The sequence below is a fragment of the Megalops cyprinoides genome, chromosome 10 (assembly GCF_013368585.1).
Source record: "Megalops cyprinoides isolate fMegCyp1 chromosome 10, fMegCyp1.pri, whole genome shotgun sequence".
NCBI lineage: Eukaryota > Metazoa > Chordata > Actinopteri > Elopiformes > Megalopidae > Megalops > Megalops cyprinoides.
The window spans coordinates 22,462,495-22,475,617 of NC_050592.1; the positions used below are offsets into that span (position 1 = coordinate 22,462,495).

Here is a 13,123-nt window from a genome sequence, read left to right on the forward strand (position 1 = left end):
GGAAAATTTATTGTATGATGGTCCGAATAAGGTGGTTATTTGGGAAGTAAATTCAAGGTTTTAGTATATTTTGAAGAAGATTTTATAATGTGTCTTTTAGGAAGTAATGGAATGAACAATGAGATGATTTTTATGTTTCCCCTACTGTCATAATGGTACTAGCTAAAATAAAATTATGGTTATCAAGACAACACAATAGCAATACTTGTCTTATTTTGGCATAGATATTCTGTTTTCAGTTGTATTGTGTAAAAACCACAAAATAAACTGCATTTTCATACACTATGTTTTATCATGTGGTGAAAATTCAATCCAAAAATAGTACTGCTCACTTGTTATTATTTAGTTGAAAGATTAATGGTATGGCAGTTATGACAGAGAGTGAAAAAAGCAAACTATCAAAACTGTTACTGATTACTGAACACTGCTTGATTTTATTATATGATTACTGCCATGCTTTACAAATTTGCTTTTGAAAATCAGATAAAGCATATAGGGTGCCGTCTGTAAACTTGAATAGGAACATTTTCACAGGCCTTTTTTTGCAGATTTAGAAATCTACATCCTTTCTGTGGAAAGCTTTAATTTATGTATCTAACCTTTTAAAGAAGATATTTAAACATTTGTTTTAAATATTAAATCTGTCTTACAAAATAAATATTTAGCAAAGATTACATAAACAAGTATTTAAGTAAATCTTAAATCTGGGACTTTAGATTAAATATTTAAATTAAATGTAAATGTTCATTTTACAGTTTGCCACATTTAGCAATTTGCTATGGGAATCTACATTCAAATTAAATAAATCTGAAAAAGTACATAGCCAAGATTTAAATTTAAGTTAAACATTTATTTCTGAACCAAAGATTGACTGTATAACTTAAACATTTAACAGCAAGCTAAATATTTGTTTCATTGATACAGATATAACATTTAACTCAAATGTATAATTTGTCAGCAAATATTTATTTAGCAGAACAGATTTAAGGTATGAGTGAAATATATATTTTCTGTTCAAATATTTGATTATGTGTCTAATATTTAGATATAAGTTACATATTTAGTTAGTTATTATATATTAATTTATGATCACAGATTTAATATTAAAATCAAATATTGAAAATCAGTGGTTTCTTCCTTTGATTTATGAATTAAATCTAGTAAATCAGCTATTTATTTATTTTAAGATATATTTATCTCTTGCATAAATGAATGAATAACTATTTTCATTACATTTCATTTTGAAAATCTGATAGCTAGCTAGCTAGCTATTCTAGCTAGTAAAGTACTGTGCTGTAAGGTTACGGAAAGGTCAGATGCTTTTGCTGTCGTGAGCTGGGATAATGTTAGGTTAAGTTTCCTGTGAAAATGTTCCTATTCAAGTTTACAAACGGCACCCCATAAAAGCAAAGTGTTTTTTTTTCCAGGTACATTTAACACTGTTTCATGTCCAGTGTAAAAGAGTACATTTGAATTTTTCTTTGATTAATACGGATAGGATCAGTAATGATTGACTGTGTACTATGAGTTTTTCTGTAAAGCAGTAAGCACGCGTGTTCTTCTTTTCCAGGATGAAAAAGGTGACAGCATTCCTCCTGACAGGGGTCCTGGCAATGGCACAATGTGCTGACCCTGACCCCATACCAGGTAATCTGACCCCCCTCCATCAACCACACTACAGGAGTGGGGGGAAATTGGATTCAGATGTGTTTCAACATATTATTTTTCCTAGAATCTTTCTGCACTACTTATGTTTGCCAACAATTCTGCTTGTATGACCTGTCTCTGTCTTTCTTATATTTATTATAGTGAATGTGGCTTTGAGAGGAAAAGCAACTCAGTCATCCACATATAGCTATATGAGTCGCGCTGCAAAGGCCATTGATGGAAATCATGATGGAGTGTTTAGTCGGGGATCCTGCACCCACACTGAAGGTGAAACTAACCCCTGGTGGAGACTGGACCTAATGGATGTGTACAGAGTGACCTCAGTGACCATCACTAACAGAGTAGACTTTTCTGAGAGGATCAACAGAGCTGAGATCCGCATCGGGAACTCCCTGAAAAACAACGGCAACGACAACCCGCTGTAGGATATTCAGTCTTTCCCGCCCTTTCAGTGCACACAGGACAACGTGCCATCCGGTATTGACTGATTCATTCCCTTATTCTGCTTTCTTTCAGGTGCACTGTCATCTTAACCATCCCACCAATGGAATCCATGACCTTCAATTGCAGTGGGATGGTGGGTCGCTACATCAATGTGCTTCTCCCGGGATATGGCCAATTCCTGACTCTCTGTGAGGTGGAAGTCTATGCAACCCCTGCTGCTAATGGTATGGAAAAGACATAATTTATACTCTGCAACAAATAACAATCATTTAAAGAACTCTGCCACCTACATAGAATGGATCACAATAATGGCAAACAAAACCAGGATCTATTTTTACATTTATTCATTTAGCATACACTCTTAGTCGGCGCAAATTTGAGAACATTAAGTGCATATCATAAGGTGCATAAATATCAACATTAAAACAGGCTTCTGTGTACCTCAGTGGTTAAGGCACTGGCTGTTTTTATCAGCCTCAGAGGACTTTTTAAAACAGTGTGCACATTTAGGCGGCCATTTTTTTCTTTTTTAGAAGACATTGGACCGACTCCCTCCTTTGAACCAGCTGAACCAATTCCATTCACAGGTAAACTTTCTGAGATGTATCTGGGGTAATAAACATCTGCATGAATGTAATTTCAGTGAAAATCTTTTTGCCATTTGAGAGCCATGCTTGTTGTTTCAGTCTGATTTTTCAGTCATAGGCTAAATGAAATCGTAAGCCTGAGTGGAATCTATTTGTAACATCATAACAGCAGTGTCACGGCAACCTTATTGTCTTTCTTAAGAGAACGTGGCCTTGGGGAAAAAGGCAAGTCAATCGTCAACCGCCTTCTTGGGGAAGGCTGATAAGGCCATTGATGGAAATCGCAACACTTGGTACAGAGAAGGGTCTTGCAGCCGTACGGACAAAGAAGAAGACCCCTGGTGGAGAGTGGACCTGCTGCGTGTCTACAACATCACCTCTGTCACCATCACCAACAGAGAGGACTGCTGTGCTGAGATGATTGACGGAGCTGAGATCCGCATCGGTAATTCTCTGGAAAACAACGGCAACAGCAATCCACTGTAAGACATTAGACCATCCCCTGATTCCAAAGCTTTGTTTTAAGAGCACAGACAGTTGAATGAACTGTTCCACAGTCAAGACACAATGGCATGTATGCCTGAGGTATTACAGTGATGCTAACCCCTACAGATGCAATGGGAGCATTGGTTAGCAACGTTAAAGAACAACTGCTTTGTCATGTTTGCTTTGATATTTCCCATCAAAGGGCCAAAACCTCTCTTCTTTGTACTGTATGTTATTACATTGACTCATAAAACGACATTGCCACAGTATTAATGGTAAAATCCAGCATTTAGCCATGTATTGTCTTAAGCAGATAGACACTGTAACGAAATAAGCGAAGATGGCAAATTTAAATGTGTGCAATTTTTCAAGATGATTTCAACATAACACAACATGAAAATATCTGTTACTAAACACACATTGTTTTGATTTCTACTCTCAAGTATTCTGTTCTATTCTCAAGTACTTTAGTATTGCTGCTATAATGGCAAATGAGCCCAAGGCAGATGCTGATCTAGTGGCAAATGGAAAATTCATTAACAGAGCACATCTTCATATGAAAAATCAGGCTTCCATTGACTCCTTGGTTTCCTTGTAGTTTCAGCTGGATGTTGTTACTGGTGTCACAACATTCAGTCAGTTGTTGTCGTACTACAGTAGTTTACATTCTCAATGGTATTGTATGTATTACCAGCATCAGGGCTGGATCAGACATGCTGGTTTCCCTTCTATCTGCTGCAAAAACAGAGATATATGTATTTTTCAGAAATTGCCCATTAATATGGTGACCTCAGACACTGGGTGGATTTATGTTAATGTTCCTTATTTTTTCCCCCATATCTAATATCTCATATTTCTCTGAAGGTGTGCTGTGATTCCCTCTTTCCCACCATGGGAGACCTTTACCTTTCAGTGTGGTGAGATGGAGGGACGTTACGTCAACATCTTCCTCCCAGGCTGCCACAAATATCTGAATCTGTGTGAGGTGGAAGTCAACGCAAGAACCGCTCCTGGTTGGTACAGAGAAGGGCATATCATATATAAATCCAGATATATCAAAATAAAGAAAAAACACAGTAACAGGTGACAGTTATTTCATAATACCCACTAAACTAGGGGTGTTCTCAGTCCTGCTGCTTTCGATGATGGCTGTTTTCTACCTTTTTTAGTTCATAGTTCACAGAAACAACACAGCTGGGTATCTCAGGTCAGAGAGTGGTAATGGTTTCAAGGGGGCAGAAAAAACAGGCGGACAGGGTAGGGTGGACAGGGTAGAACAGTATTGAGCAAGTCCTTATTAAATACAGCCAGAATGCAGTTTCTAAATGCAGCCTCCGTGAAAAATTGATTCTGGCCTGTGATCAGTTCTTGAATTTTCATGATACATTAATTACACAATCAACAAGCCAACGTCCCTGTGCCAATACACAGTTCTGTGTTGATCTTTTACTTTGCCAGTTATTATGCCATTGTGAAAGGAGCAGCAGTGTGGGCTTGTAGTGTTGCTAGCTCCTGTTGTGACCCAGAGAAACACATTTAAACTGAACTATTCAAATAAAATGTCTACCTGTATGCAGTAATTGCTTAATCCATTATGGGTTGTGCAAGCTGCTGATGTACTAATCACATAAATACTAAAATCACATCTATAAACAGTGAGGTGTGTTAGAACTGAATTTACACAATCCTGCCTGGTACAATGCTGTTCTTTGTCTCTCCAGTAAGACCCACAGCATTAACTCCGTAGAGTATTTGCTTCTCTTTGCAGTTAGTCAGTCATCCTCCCCACCTGCTATACAGACAGAAAATCCACTTTTGGGTATGTATAACATGCATGTATTATTGATAACAAGTATAATATAACATAAGAAATACAAAATTCATTAGTAATTCCAATGTATGGCATGTTATTCCATCACAAAGGAATTGTCCTCTTCACTCTGTAATAATGAATTATCCTATTCACTCTGTAATAATGAATTATCCTATTCACTCTATAATAATGAATTATTGTCTTCACTTGTAATAATGAATTATCCTTTTCACTCTGTAATAATGAATTATCCTATTCACTCTGTAATAATGAGTGCCAGGTAGAGATATTGAGAGTTCTAGTTTTATTTATTTATTTATTAAGTTATTGGAACAGTCTAGGTGAGAACAGTAAAAAAAATCTCACAGAAAACATTTACAGTGAAAAACAAATTAGAGTGTAAAAATTGCTTGGGGAAAGAAAAGTTGACAGTACAGCTACTGCCCTAGGACATACTGAAATACAATTCCATGATACCTCACGCTCACGTTGATTTAAGGGTGGCCCAAACATTCAAGTGGTCTTGTTTGTACCTGAGCCACAATATAGTATACCAGGTGATAAAATCAGAGTGTGACATATGCCTTAGAGATCATATTCACACTCTGCAACAATGACAGTTATAGCAGACACACCTTTAGTTAAACAAAGGGATCATTATGATGCTTCACAATCATTAATAGTCATCCTATTGCAGGATGTGAAGTTTTGTTTGTTTGCTATCTAGTCTGCATTTGTCCACCTGTGATCCATCATTTCTCTCTTTTCTCCCAGAGCTGAGCGAGAGAGATCCAGTCAAAGATGGACACAAGAGTTCACAATGCTCTGATACAATGATAGTTCATGGTAGGACTTCTGAACTCAACTCAGCTCAGCTCAACTCAGCAACTAATGAGCATGGCATCCTTTGTGTGTCCTTTGAGTTAGGGATATGAGCATGCATTTTTGACTTTGAGTAAACAGTGAAAAAACTGAGAACAATATTTAGTTACTACTTTTGAAACTACATCATTGTCCTCTGTCTCCCTTTTCCTGAAGAGAACGCAGCTTGTGGTAAGAAAGCCACCCAGTCAACACAGTGGGACGAGTTAGGTGATGCAAACAATGCCATTGACAGAGACTGGAACTCAAACTACACGAGTGGATCCTGCAGCCATACCAAAGCTGAAACAGACCCCTGGTGGAGAGTGGACCTGTTGAAACCTCACAATGTTACCTCTGTGGCTGTCACTAACAGAGAGGACTGCTGTTCTGAGAGGATCAATGGTGCTGAGATTCGCATTGGGAACTCCCTGAAAAATAACGGAAATGATAATCCAGTGTAAGGCAACAATGCTCCCACACACGTGCTCAGACACATGTAGACACACACATGCATAGAACAGTTTGGGAGTAATTATTTCATCCAAAATACATGGTCAAAACGCCTCTCTGCGTATTCATTTTAAATAGTGTCTGCTTCCTTTAGCGCAAACACACACACACACACACACACACACACACACACACAAACACACACAAGTATACAATCACACATACACAATCAAAGAAATGCACAAACACACACAAAGGATAGTTTGAGAGTATTATTTTCTTTTATTTAATTTAATAATATATGCCAAATGCCTCTGTATGTGCTGTTTTAAATGAAGTCCTTTCACAGGTGTGCTGTGATTCCATATATCCCAGCTGGGCAAACCAGAACCTATCAGTGTCATGGGATAGAGGGACGTTACATCAACATTATTCTCCCTGGGAGAGAGAAATTCCTGACTCTGTGTGAGGTGGAGATATACAGCACTGCAATTGATGATGGTATTGACTTGTACAAATAATTACTTAAAGACATTGTTTATGAATTACACAACTAAAAATCAGGAGTCTTGGCATTCATTGTTCATTCAATGCTTAAATTGCTGCTTTAAAATGCTGTGCAGGAGGAGTGTAAATGTTTCCTGTAGTCTGGATCGGTTAATTGATGATATGTTGTTGTATATTTTTAATGCTGTAATGTTTTAATTGTAATGTAATTGTCATGTAACTGTTTTAATGTTTTCTGCTGTCCTCTTGGCCAGGTCATGCTTGCAAAAGAGACTTTACATCGCCACAGGTTTTTTCCTGGTTAAATAAAGGTTAATACAAATTAAATAAATAATACATTAAATAAATAAATAAATTTATATTTATGTCATTAAATATTTATTGATTCCACTATTTAATTATAATTTGTAAGTAGTCAAGTATTCATGCCACAACTCATTTATTACCATTATCTTTAACAATACTTTTTATTTTAATTCATTTGTGCACATTTCATCTTCAATAATTTCCACCCTCAGTATAAGTTACTCACAGTAAAGTTGTCTTGAGTTATTTGTATAAGTTTATCTGTCAAAAGATTATCTTTCTCACTCTCTTTGTCCTCACATTCAGCCATCTCCATCTTGGGAGAAGAGATGACCCTGATCAAGGGACTGGGTTCTTACTTGTCACAGTTCATGGATGGGACCTCTGGAGGTACACAGAGTTACAGAGACAATGGAGAAATATGTTAACTTGGTTACATGGCCTCTCTTATTTTCAGTCTTTTGAAACTGTTTTAACCTTCTTGTAATTTATAATGTAGCATGATGTGAAAACATGTGTGAGACTACAAAAGGGTTCATTTTGATTGTGAGATAATGATCTTTCTCGAAGGCTTTTTAAGAGCTCACCAAGATGTAAAAACCCCAATAAGGTGGACATAAATGTCTCTCAAATGCCTCTCAAGACAGGGGTGATCTGTCTTATCTTCATTACAGCACAGTGGCCCAAACCCCAGACAGTTTATATAGACAACAGAAAAATATCATGGTCCAGTGTTAGTAACTGTGTCCCCATGCCACACTGAACAATCTAGAAAATATGTTAAGTTTACATCTTAAATTTGATATTTGGAAAAAAAGGAAGTGTTTGTTTTTTACTTTTTACTTTCAAATGAAACATTTATTTAAATCTTAAATCTTGGTGTACATGAATAATTTTTATATCAAATGTAGAAATGATAATCAAATGTAGTAGTTTTGAATCTTTTGAAAGAACTGCTACTTGTCTTTGCCCACCAGTGATTGACAGTAGTGTAAAGTGTAGAAAAGGCCAGGAATGATGGATTTGAGAAGCGTATGCCACTACAGAAATGAAGTTAAAGCTAAGCAATGATGACCAAAATACTGAACTATTGTTATGCACAGACTTTTAATTAAACTAAGACGCATTTAGTTATGTCAGGGCCCAGTGTGATAAGACAAGAAATCTTACAAAAAGCCAGGAAAAGACAGAATTCAGAAGGTACCTATTCATTTCAAAGAAACGTAATAAGGGCAGGGGTATCTGTCTGCCCTTATTAGTCAGTCACAGTAGTTTCCTCAACTACACTGGGATCACCAAATAGGTTTGTTGATAATACTTTTCATAATCACTATAGACTGTGTCAGTGTCCTGCTACAGATTCGGAACCCCATGATTTGTGATAATGTACCCATACAAGACTGGTGTGAATTGACAGGAAACTTTGCCTCCCAGGTTCTCCTGAGGAGAATGTAGCTTTGAGGGGAATCGCTGAACAGTCGTCTCAGTTCGACCATTTAACTCATGCTGAGAACGCCATCGACGGACTTCGCAATGCAAATTACTCCTCTGGATCCTGCACCCACACTGAACTCCAGACTGACCCCTGGTGGAGGGTAGACCTACGCAGAAAGTACAGAGTGACCTCAGTGACCATCACTAACAGAGAGGACTGCTGTCATGAAAGGATCAACGGAGCTGAGATCCGCATTGGAAACTCATTGGAAAACAATGGCAACAACAACCCAGTGTAAGACGTTCTCATTGCGAGGAACGTGCATCACCTTGTATTGTGTTTAGGCTTGGCAGGGTTTGATTTATCTTGGTTAAATCAGTAAAACCTATATGGCAGGAGAAAGTAAGCTAACACCCATGGCATCATGAAATTAAACAAAAGATTCTATTTCAGAATTTTCAGGTTCTCATTCAGTTTAACAACATGTATTCTGTTTGCTGATCTGGGAGCCATTTCCTGGTTAAGATGAACTTATTAAAATGTTATTTTTTCATTTGACTAACATACACAATATCTTTGATTTCTGCAAATTCAAATGGTTTATTGCACAAATCTGAAAATGAATCAATAATAAGTAATAAAAGGAGGTACAGGTTCTTTTTCATTCAACAAAGAATACAAGATTTTAACAAGCAGTATTGGTGGGGAAAGAGAAAGTGTCCAGATGGCTATTTATTTTTTCACAATTAAATGTGAAATTCTGGAGTACTAAAAAAGAAATGTGTTATGAGCCAGTAAAGATTTAATTAACTTTTGGTTCCAAAACATTTATTTTGTTTTGACAGCTCTGTTCCTCGGAAAATTACTTTCTGGTGTTTGTTTCTGTTCCCTAAACAGGTTGCATTACTTACCTGGGGCTGAACTTTTCCAGTGCTTGCTACAATCTATACTTAACGCTTTTGTCTCAGCTTTTGCCTACCAGTTAGTTTGATTCCAGTGCTGATGATATTCAGAGTGAAGGAGTTCAGAAACACATTTTTGACATTTTCTGCCCAAACATTCTGTTCATTTGTCTTACTTCCAACATTCATTTCTGGTTACATGTTTTTGCAGGCAGTGGCACGATTGTTCCTTTCTTAAATATGGTCTGAAACATAGAGAAGTGTGTTGAAGCCGTTTGTCTGATGGCTATCTTTTCAAATGGAAGCAATCTTACTACTGTGAATGTGTCTGACGAATGTTTTGTATTTTGTATTTTACCCTTTTTGTAAAAAAAAGTTTATCAGGAGTTTTTAAGTGTTAATTCCAGAAAAACCTACTGTTATCTAAAAACACTTTTTCTTCCAGTAGTTGGCTATGTGACAAATTAAATAAATAACAATAATGTTAGAATATGAAAGTAAGGTCAATGATAATGTCAAGTCTTGAATTATAAAAATCCTGCCAAGCCAAATAATAACATTGAACTGTTCCCCTTTAGGTGTGCTGTGGTGTCCGCCATCCCAGCGGGAGAGTCGGTCACATTTGAGTGTAATGAGATGGAGGGACGCTATGTCAATGTCATCCGCCCGGGCTGCTATAAGTTCCTCACTCTGTGTGAGCTGGAAGTCAACGCAAGCCCTGTCACAGGTTAGTATGGTCCAGGAACAGATACACTCGAAACAACAGCAAAGTGTTGGGAAAACAGCAGAAACATTTCTTTAGTAAATGTTTTTCTTAGACCTCTTGCTCCACTCAACCTGTGCCCCACAAAGGCATTACTATTAGCCACAATGTTTGATTAATATTGGATATGCTCAGTCACGTATATTTTAATGTGTTTTTTTTCTAAGCCTAATTGCGTTATCTATGTGTAGTTAGAAGTGTTGTGATTGTGTGACTGTGGTGTACTGTGAGACTTTAAATGTGAACAATAGCCAGCGGATGCATGTCAGTGCATCAGAGGATCGTGGTTGTCTCGCCTCAGTGTAGAGGTTGTTGTGATGAGATGGGCCTAGCGTTTCTTGGATGATTCCAAAAAAGGGTTTATCAATAAAGAAGAGTATAAGAAAGGGACTTTGTCTGTGTACTCTTGTTTACAACATTCTGTTGAACCAGCATGCGCGTCCCATTTGTGGGATTCTACTAAATCTACTCTTTGAATAAAACAAAGCTGGTTCAGTGCTGTGTCACATTGCTGCTCCCTATTTCTAAAAGTAAGCAATTTCCAATACATATTTTTTCTATTTTTGCAGTTCTTGAATCAACTCCTTCCTCTGCCATCGAGGCTGAAAGTGGTACGTAGTGCGCTATATCTCTTCAATGGTGCTGCAAAATTTGGATTTTACATTTCAAGCAACTGAATTATACCAGGTATAGAAGTTGACATTGTGCCTGAATAATGGCATCACTTAACAATTGACAACTGAAATGTATTTTTAAAACTATACAGATTCCCATCCTTGACATAAAGGATGTTATCAACTTGTAATGATGCAAGCTGCTCTGGATAAGAGCTTCTGCTGAATGCTAATACTGTAATGTAATGTAATCAGTTTACCAATTTTTAAGTATGCAGAAAATTTGTGTTTTTCCAGGTTGTATTTGTAATATTTTGGTGGGCTACTTCCTGCTTTTTCTGAGCCTGTCCTCATTCATCATTCATGCTGCTGTCCGGCTGCTGCAGCAGTTCATGTTCTTTGCTTCCTTTACATTTGACCTGATAATGTTCTCTTCCTTTTCTACCTTGTTTCTTAATCTCAGATTGTTCCCCCTAAACTAGACCCCTAAACTGACAGACCCCTTGCACATTCCCTCCTGTCTTAACATCTTCCTCCACCCTCCAGAGCACATGCTCAGCGTTGTTCTTCCCACTTTTCTTTCCTTTTTTGGTTTTGCACAGATCCATCAGAGGTGGATCCAGAGACATATAACGAAGGTAGACAGAGGGAATCACAGTGCCCGCTCACAGCAGCAGGTAATATATCATCGTCACTGCAAAGTCATGTCTCATCTCAAGACTGCAAGGCCGTTTCATCCCAAGACCAATGCTGTGTCCATGTGGATAAATGTGTCTAGCAGTAACTTCAGCAACTTGCTTGGAGAAAATGTTATCAAGAGCTGCACAAAAGAGCATCCAATTTAATGTATTTTCTTCACAGAATTTGTAATTCAGTATGCGTTCCCTCTGTTTACAATAGAGAATGCAGCCTCTGGTGGAAAGGCAACCCAGTCCTCTACAGGTTGGGGTGGTCATGCAGACAGAGCCATCGACAGAAACCGCAATCCAGTGTACCGGTCTAGATCCTGCACTCACACTGCAGGTGAAAATGACCCCTGGTGGAGAGTAGACCTTCTTAAAAATCACAGAGTCACCTCGGTGACCATCACTAACAGAGGCGATTGCTGCCATGACAGGCTCAATGGAGCTGAGATTCGCATCGGGAACTCTCTGGACAACAACGGCAACGATAACCCAGTGTAAGGCATGAAAACCCACCCCTCCCTGTTAGAGCAGCTAGAGTCCAGAGCTAAGTTGAACATTGTCTCTTCTGTAGTCATATTCATTCGCCTTGCATCCCATTAACAGCTGTGCGGTGATTTCCCACATTCAAGAAGGGGATTCTGTCACCTTCCAGTGCAATGAGATGGAGGGACGCTACGTCAACGTGTTCCTCCCAGGGAGTGAGAAATACCTGACTCTGTGTGAAGTGGAGGTGAACGGAAGTGCTGTTCCTGATGGTATATATATGTTTTTTAACTTTTTATTTAGGAACTTTTTTTTTTACATTATAAGGTCAGCAAGTAAAAAGCAGACAAAAACAGAAAGTAAAAAACAAACAAACAAACATGAGGTCATGGAATGATCAATAAATCAAGGCAAGTTTGCCTAATTTTAAATTAAATATCGCACATGGTACATACAATAATTATGAAAGATCTGACTCATTGGCTAAATAAACACACCATTTTTCCCATCTTTTTCCCATCTCCCAAATCTTTTTGGAGCCATATGGAGTAGGTCATCTGTTCTAGAAGATGCAGGTGCTTAACAATATTGATAAAGAGGCCAGCAGTAGGACAGTATTTCTGAAGCTAGTATTTTGTAATGGCCTTTTTACTTGCTGCCAGCGAAATCTTTAGGAGGTAGGTATCATCTTTACTTAGCCCCTCAGGGATATGTCCAAGATAGACAGATGCAAATTTTGTGCTGATACTAAAACCCAGGGTTTTTGAAATGATTGTTGCTACTTCCTTCCAGAATGACTGAATAGAGGGACAAGATCAGAAGACATGTGCATGATCAACCGTGATTTCTCCACATTCCTTCCAGCCGCGTAGCTGAGTGCCGGTTTGTTTAGACTTCTGTTTAGGAGTGATAAAAAAGTGAATCAGGTTTTTCCAACAGAAATCTCTCCAGGTCCTGGAGTTGGTGGAGGACGTCTGTATTTCCCAGGCATGCAGCCACATGTCCTCAGTTATTTCAATGTCCAGCTCTTTTTCCCATCATTGTTTCACATAGTCTGTAGTGTCCTTCTGCAGTGATGTGATGCCATGGTATAACTTGCTTATGAGACCTTTGTT

At 38.0% G+C, this 13,123-nt stretch overlaps 1 protein-coding gene across 1 annotated transcript; it reads left to right on the plus strand.

Annotated features, from left to right (window-relative positions):
* The first annotated feature begins 1,581 nt into the window (after window positions 1-1,581).
* LOC118785025 lies at window positions 1,582-12,820 on the plus strand. The gene is made up of 19 exons (XM_036539551.1): window positions 1,582-1,647; window positions 1,810-2,089; window positions 2,185-2,336; window positions 2,649-2,699; window positions 2,902-3,181; window positions 4,050-4,261; window positions 4,855-5,004; window positions 5,773-5,844; window positions 6,037-6,319; window positions 6,662-6,813; window positions 7,074-7,130; window positions 7,432-7,515; window positions 8,560-8,854; window positions 10,041-10,189; window positions 10,795-10,836; window positions 11,442-11,516; window positions 11,740-12,019; window positions 12,129-12,280; window positions 12,801-12,820. The coding sequence occupies exons 1-19, from the start codon at window positions 1,614-1,616 to the stop codon at window positions 12,803-12,805; spliced, it is 2,805 nt and encodes a 934-aa protein (XP_036395444.1). The 5' UTR covers window positions 1,582-1,613; the 3' UTR covers window positions 12,806-12,820.
* Window positions 12,821-13,123: the final 303 nt, after the last annotated feature.

Bases quoted from the DNA above. Each gene is read 5' to 3' on its own strand.
- LOC118785025 (XM_036539551.1), top strand. From the start codon at position 1,614: ATGGCACAATGTGCTGACCCTGACCCCATACCAG. The intron at 2,337-2,648 runs GTATGGAAAAGA...CTTTTTTAGAAG, and splicing joins TGCAACCCCTGCTGCTAATG to ACATTGGACCGACTCCCTCC. The intron at 7,131-7,431 runs GTTAATACAAAT...CCTCACATTCAG, and splicing joins TTTTTCCTGGTTAAATAAAG to CCATCTCCATCTTGGGAGAA.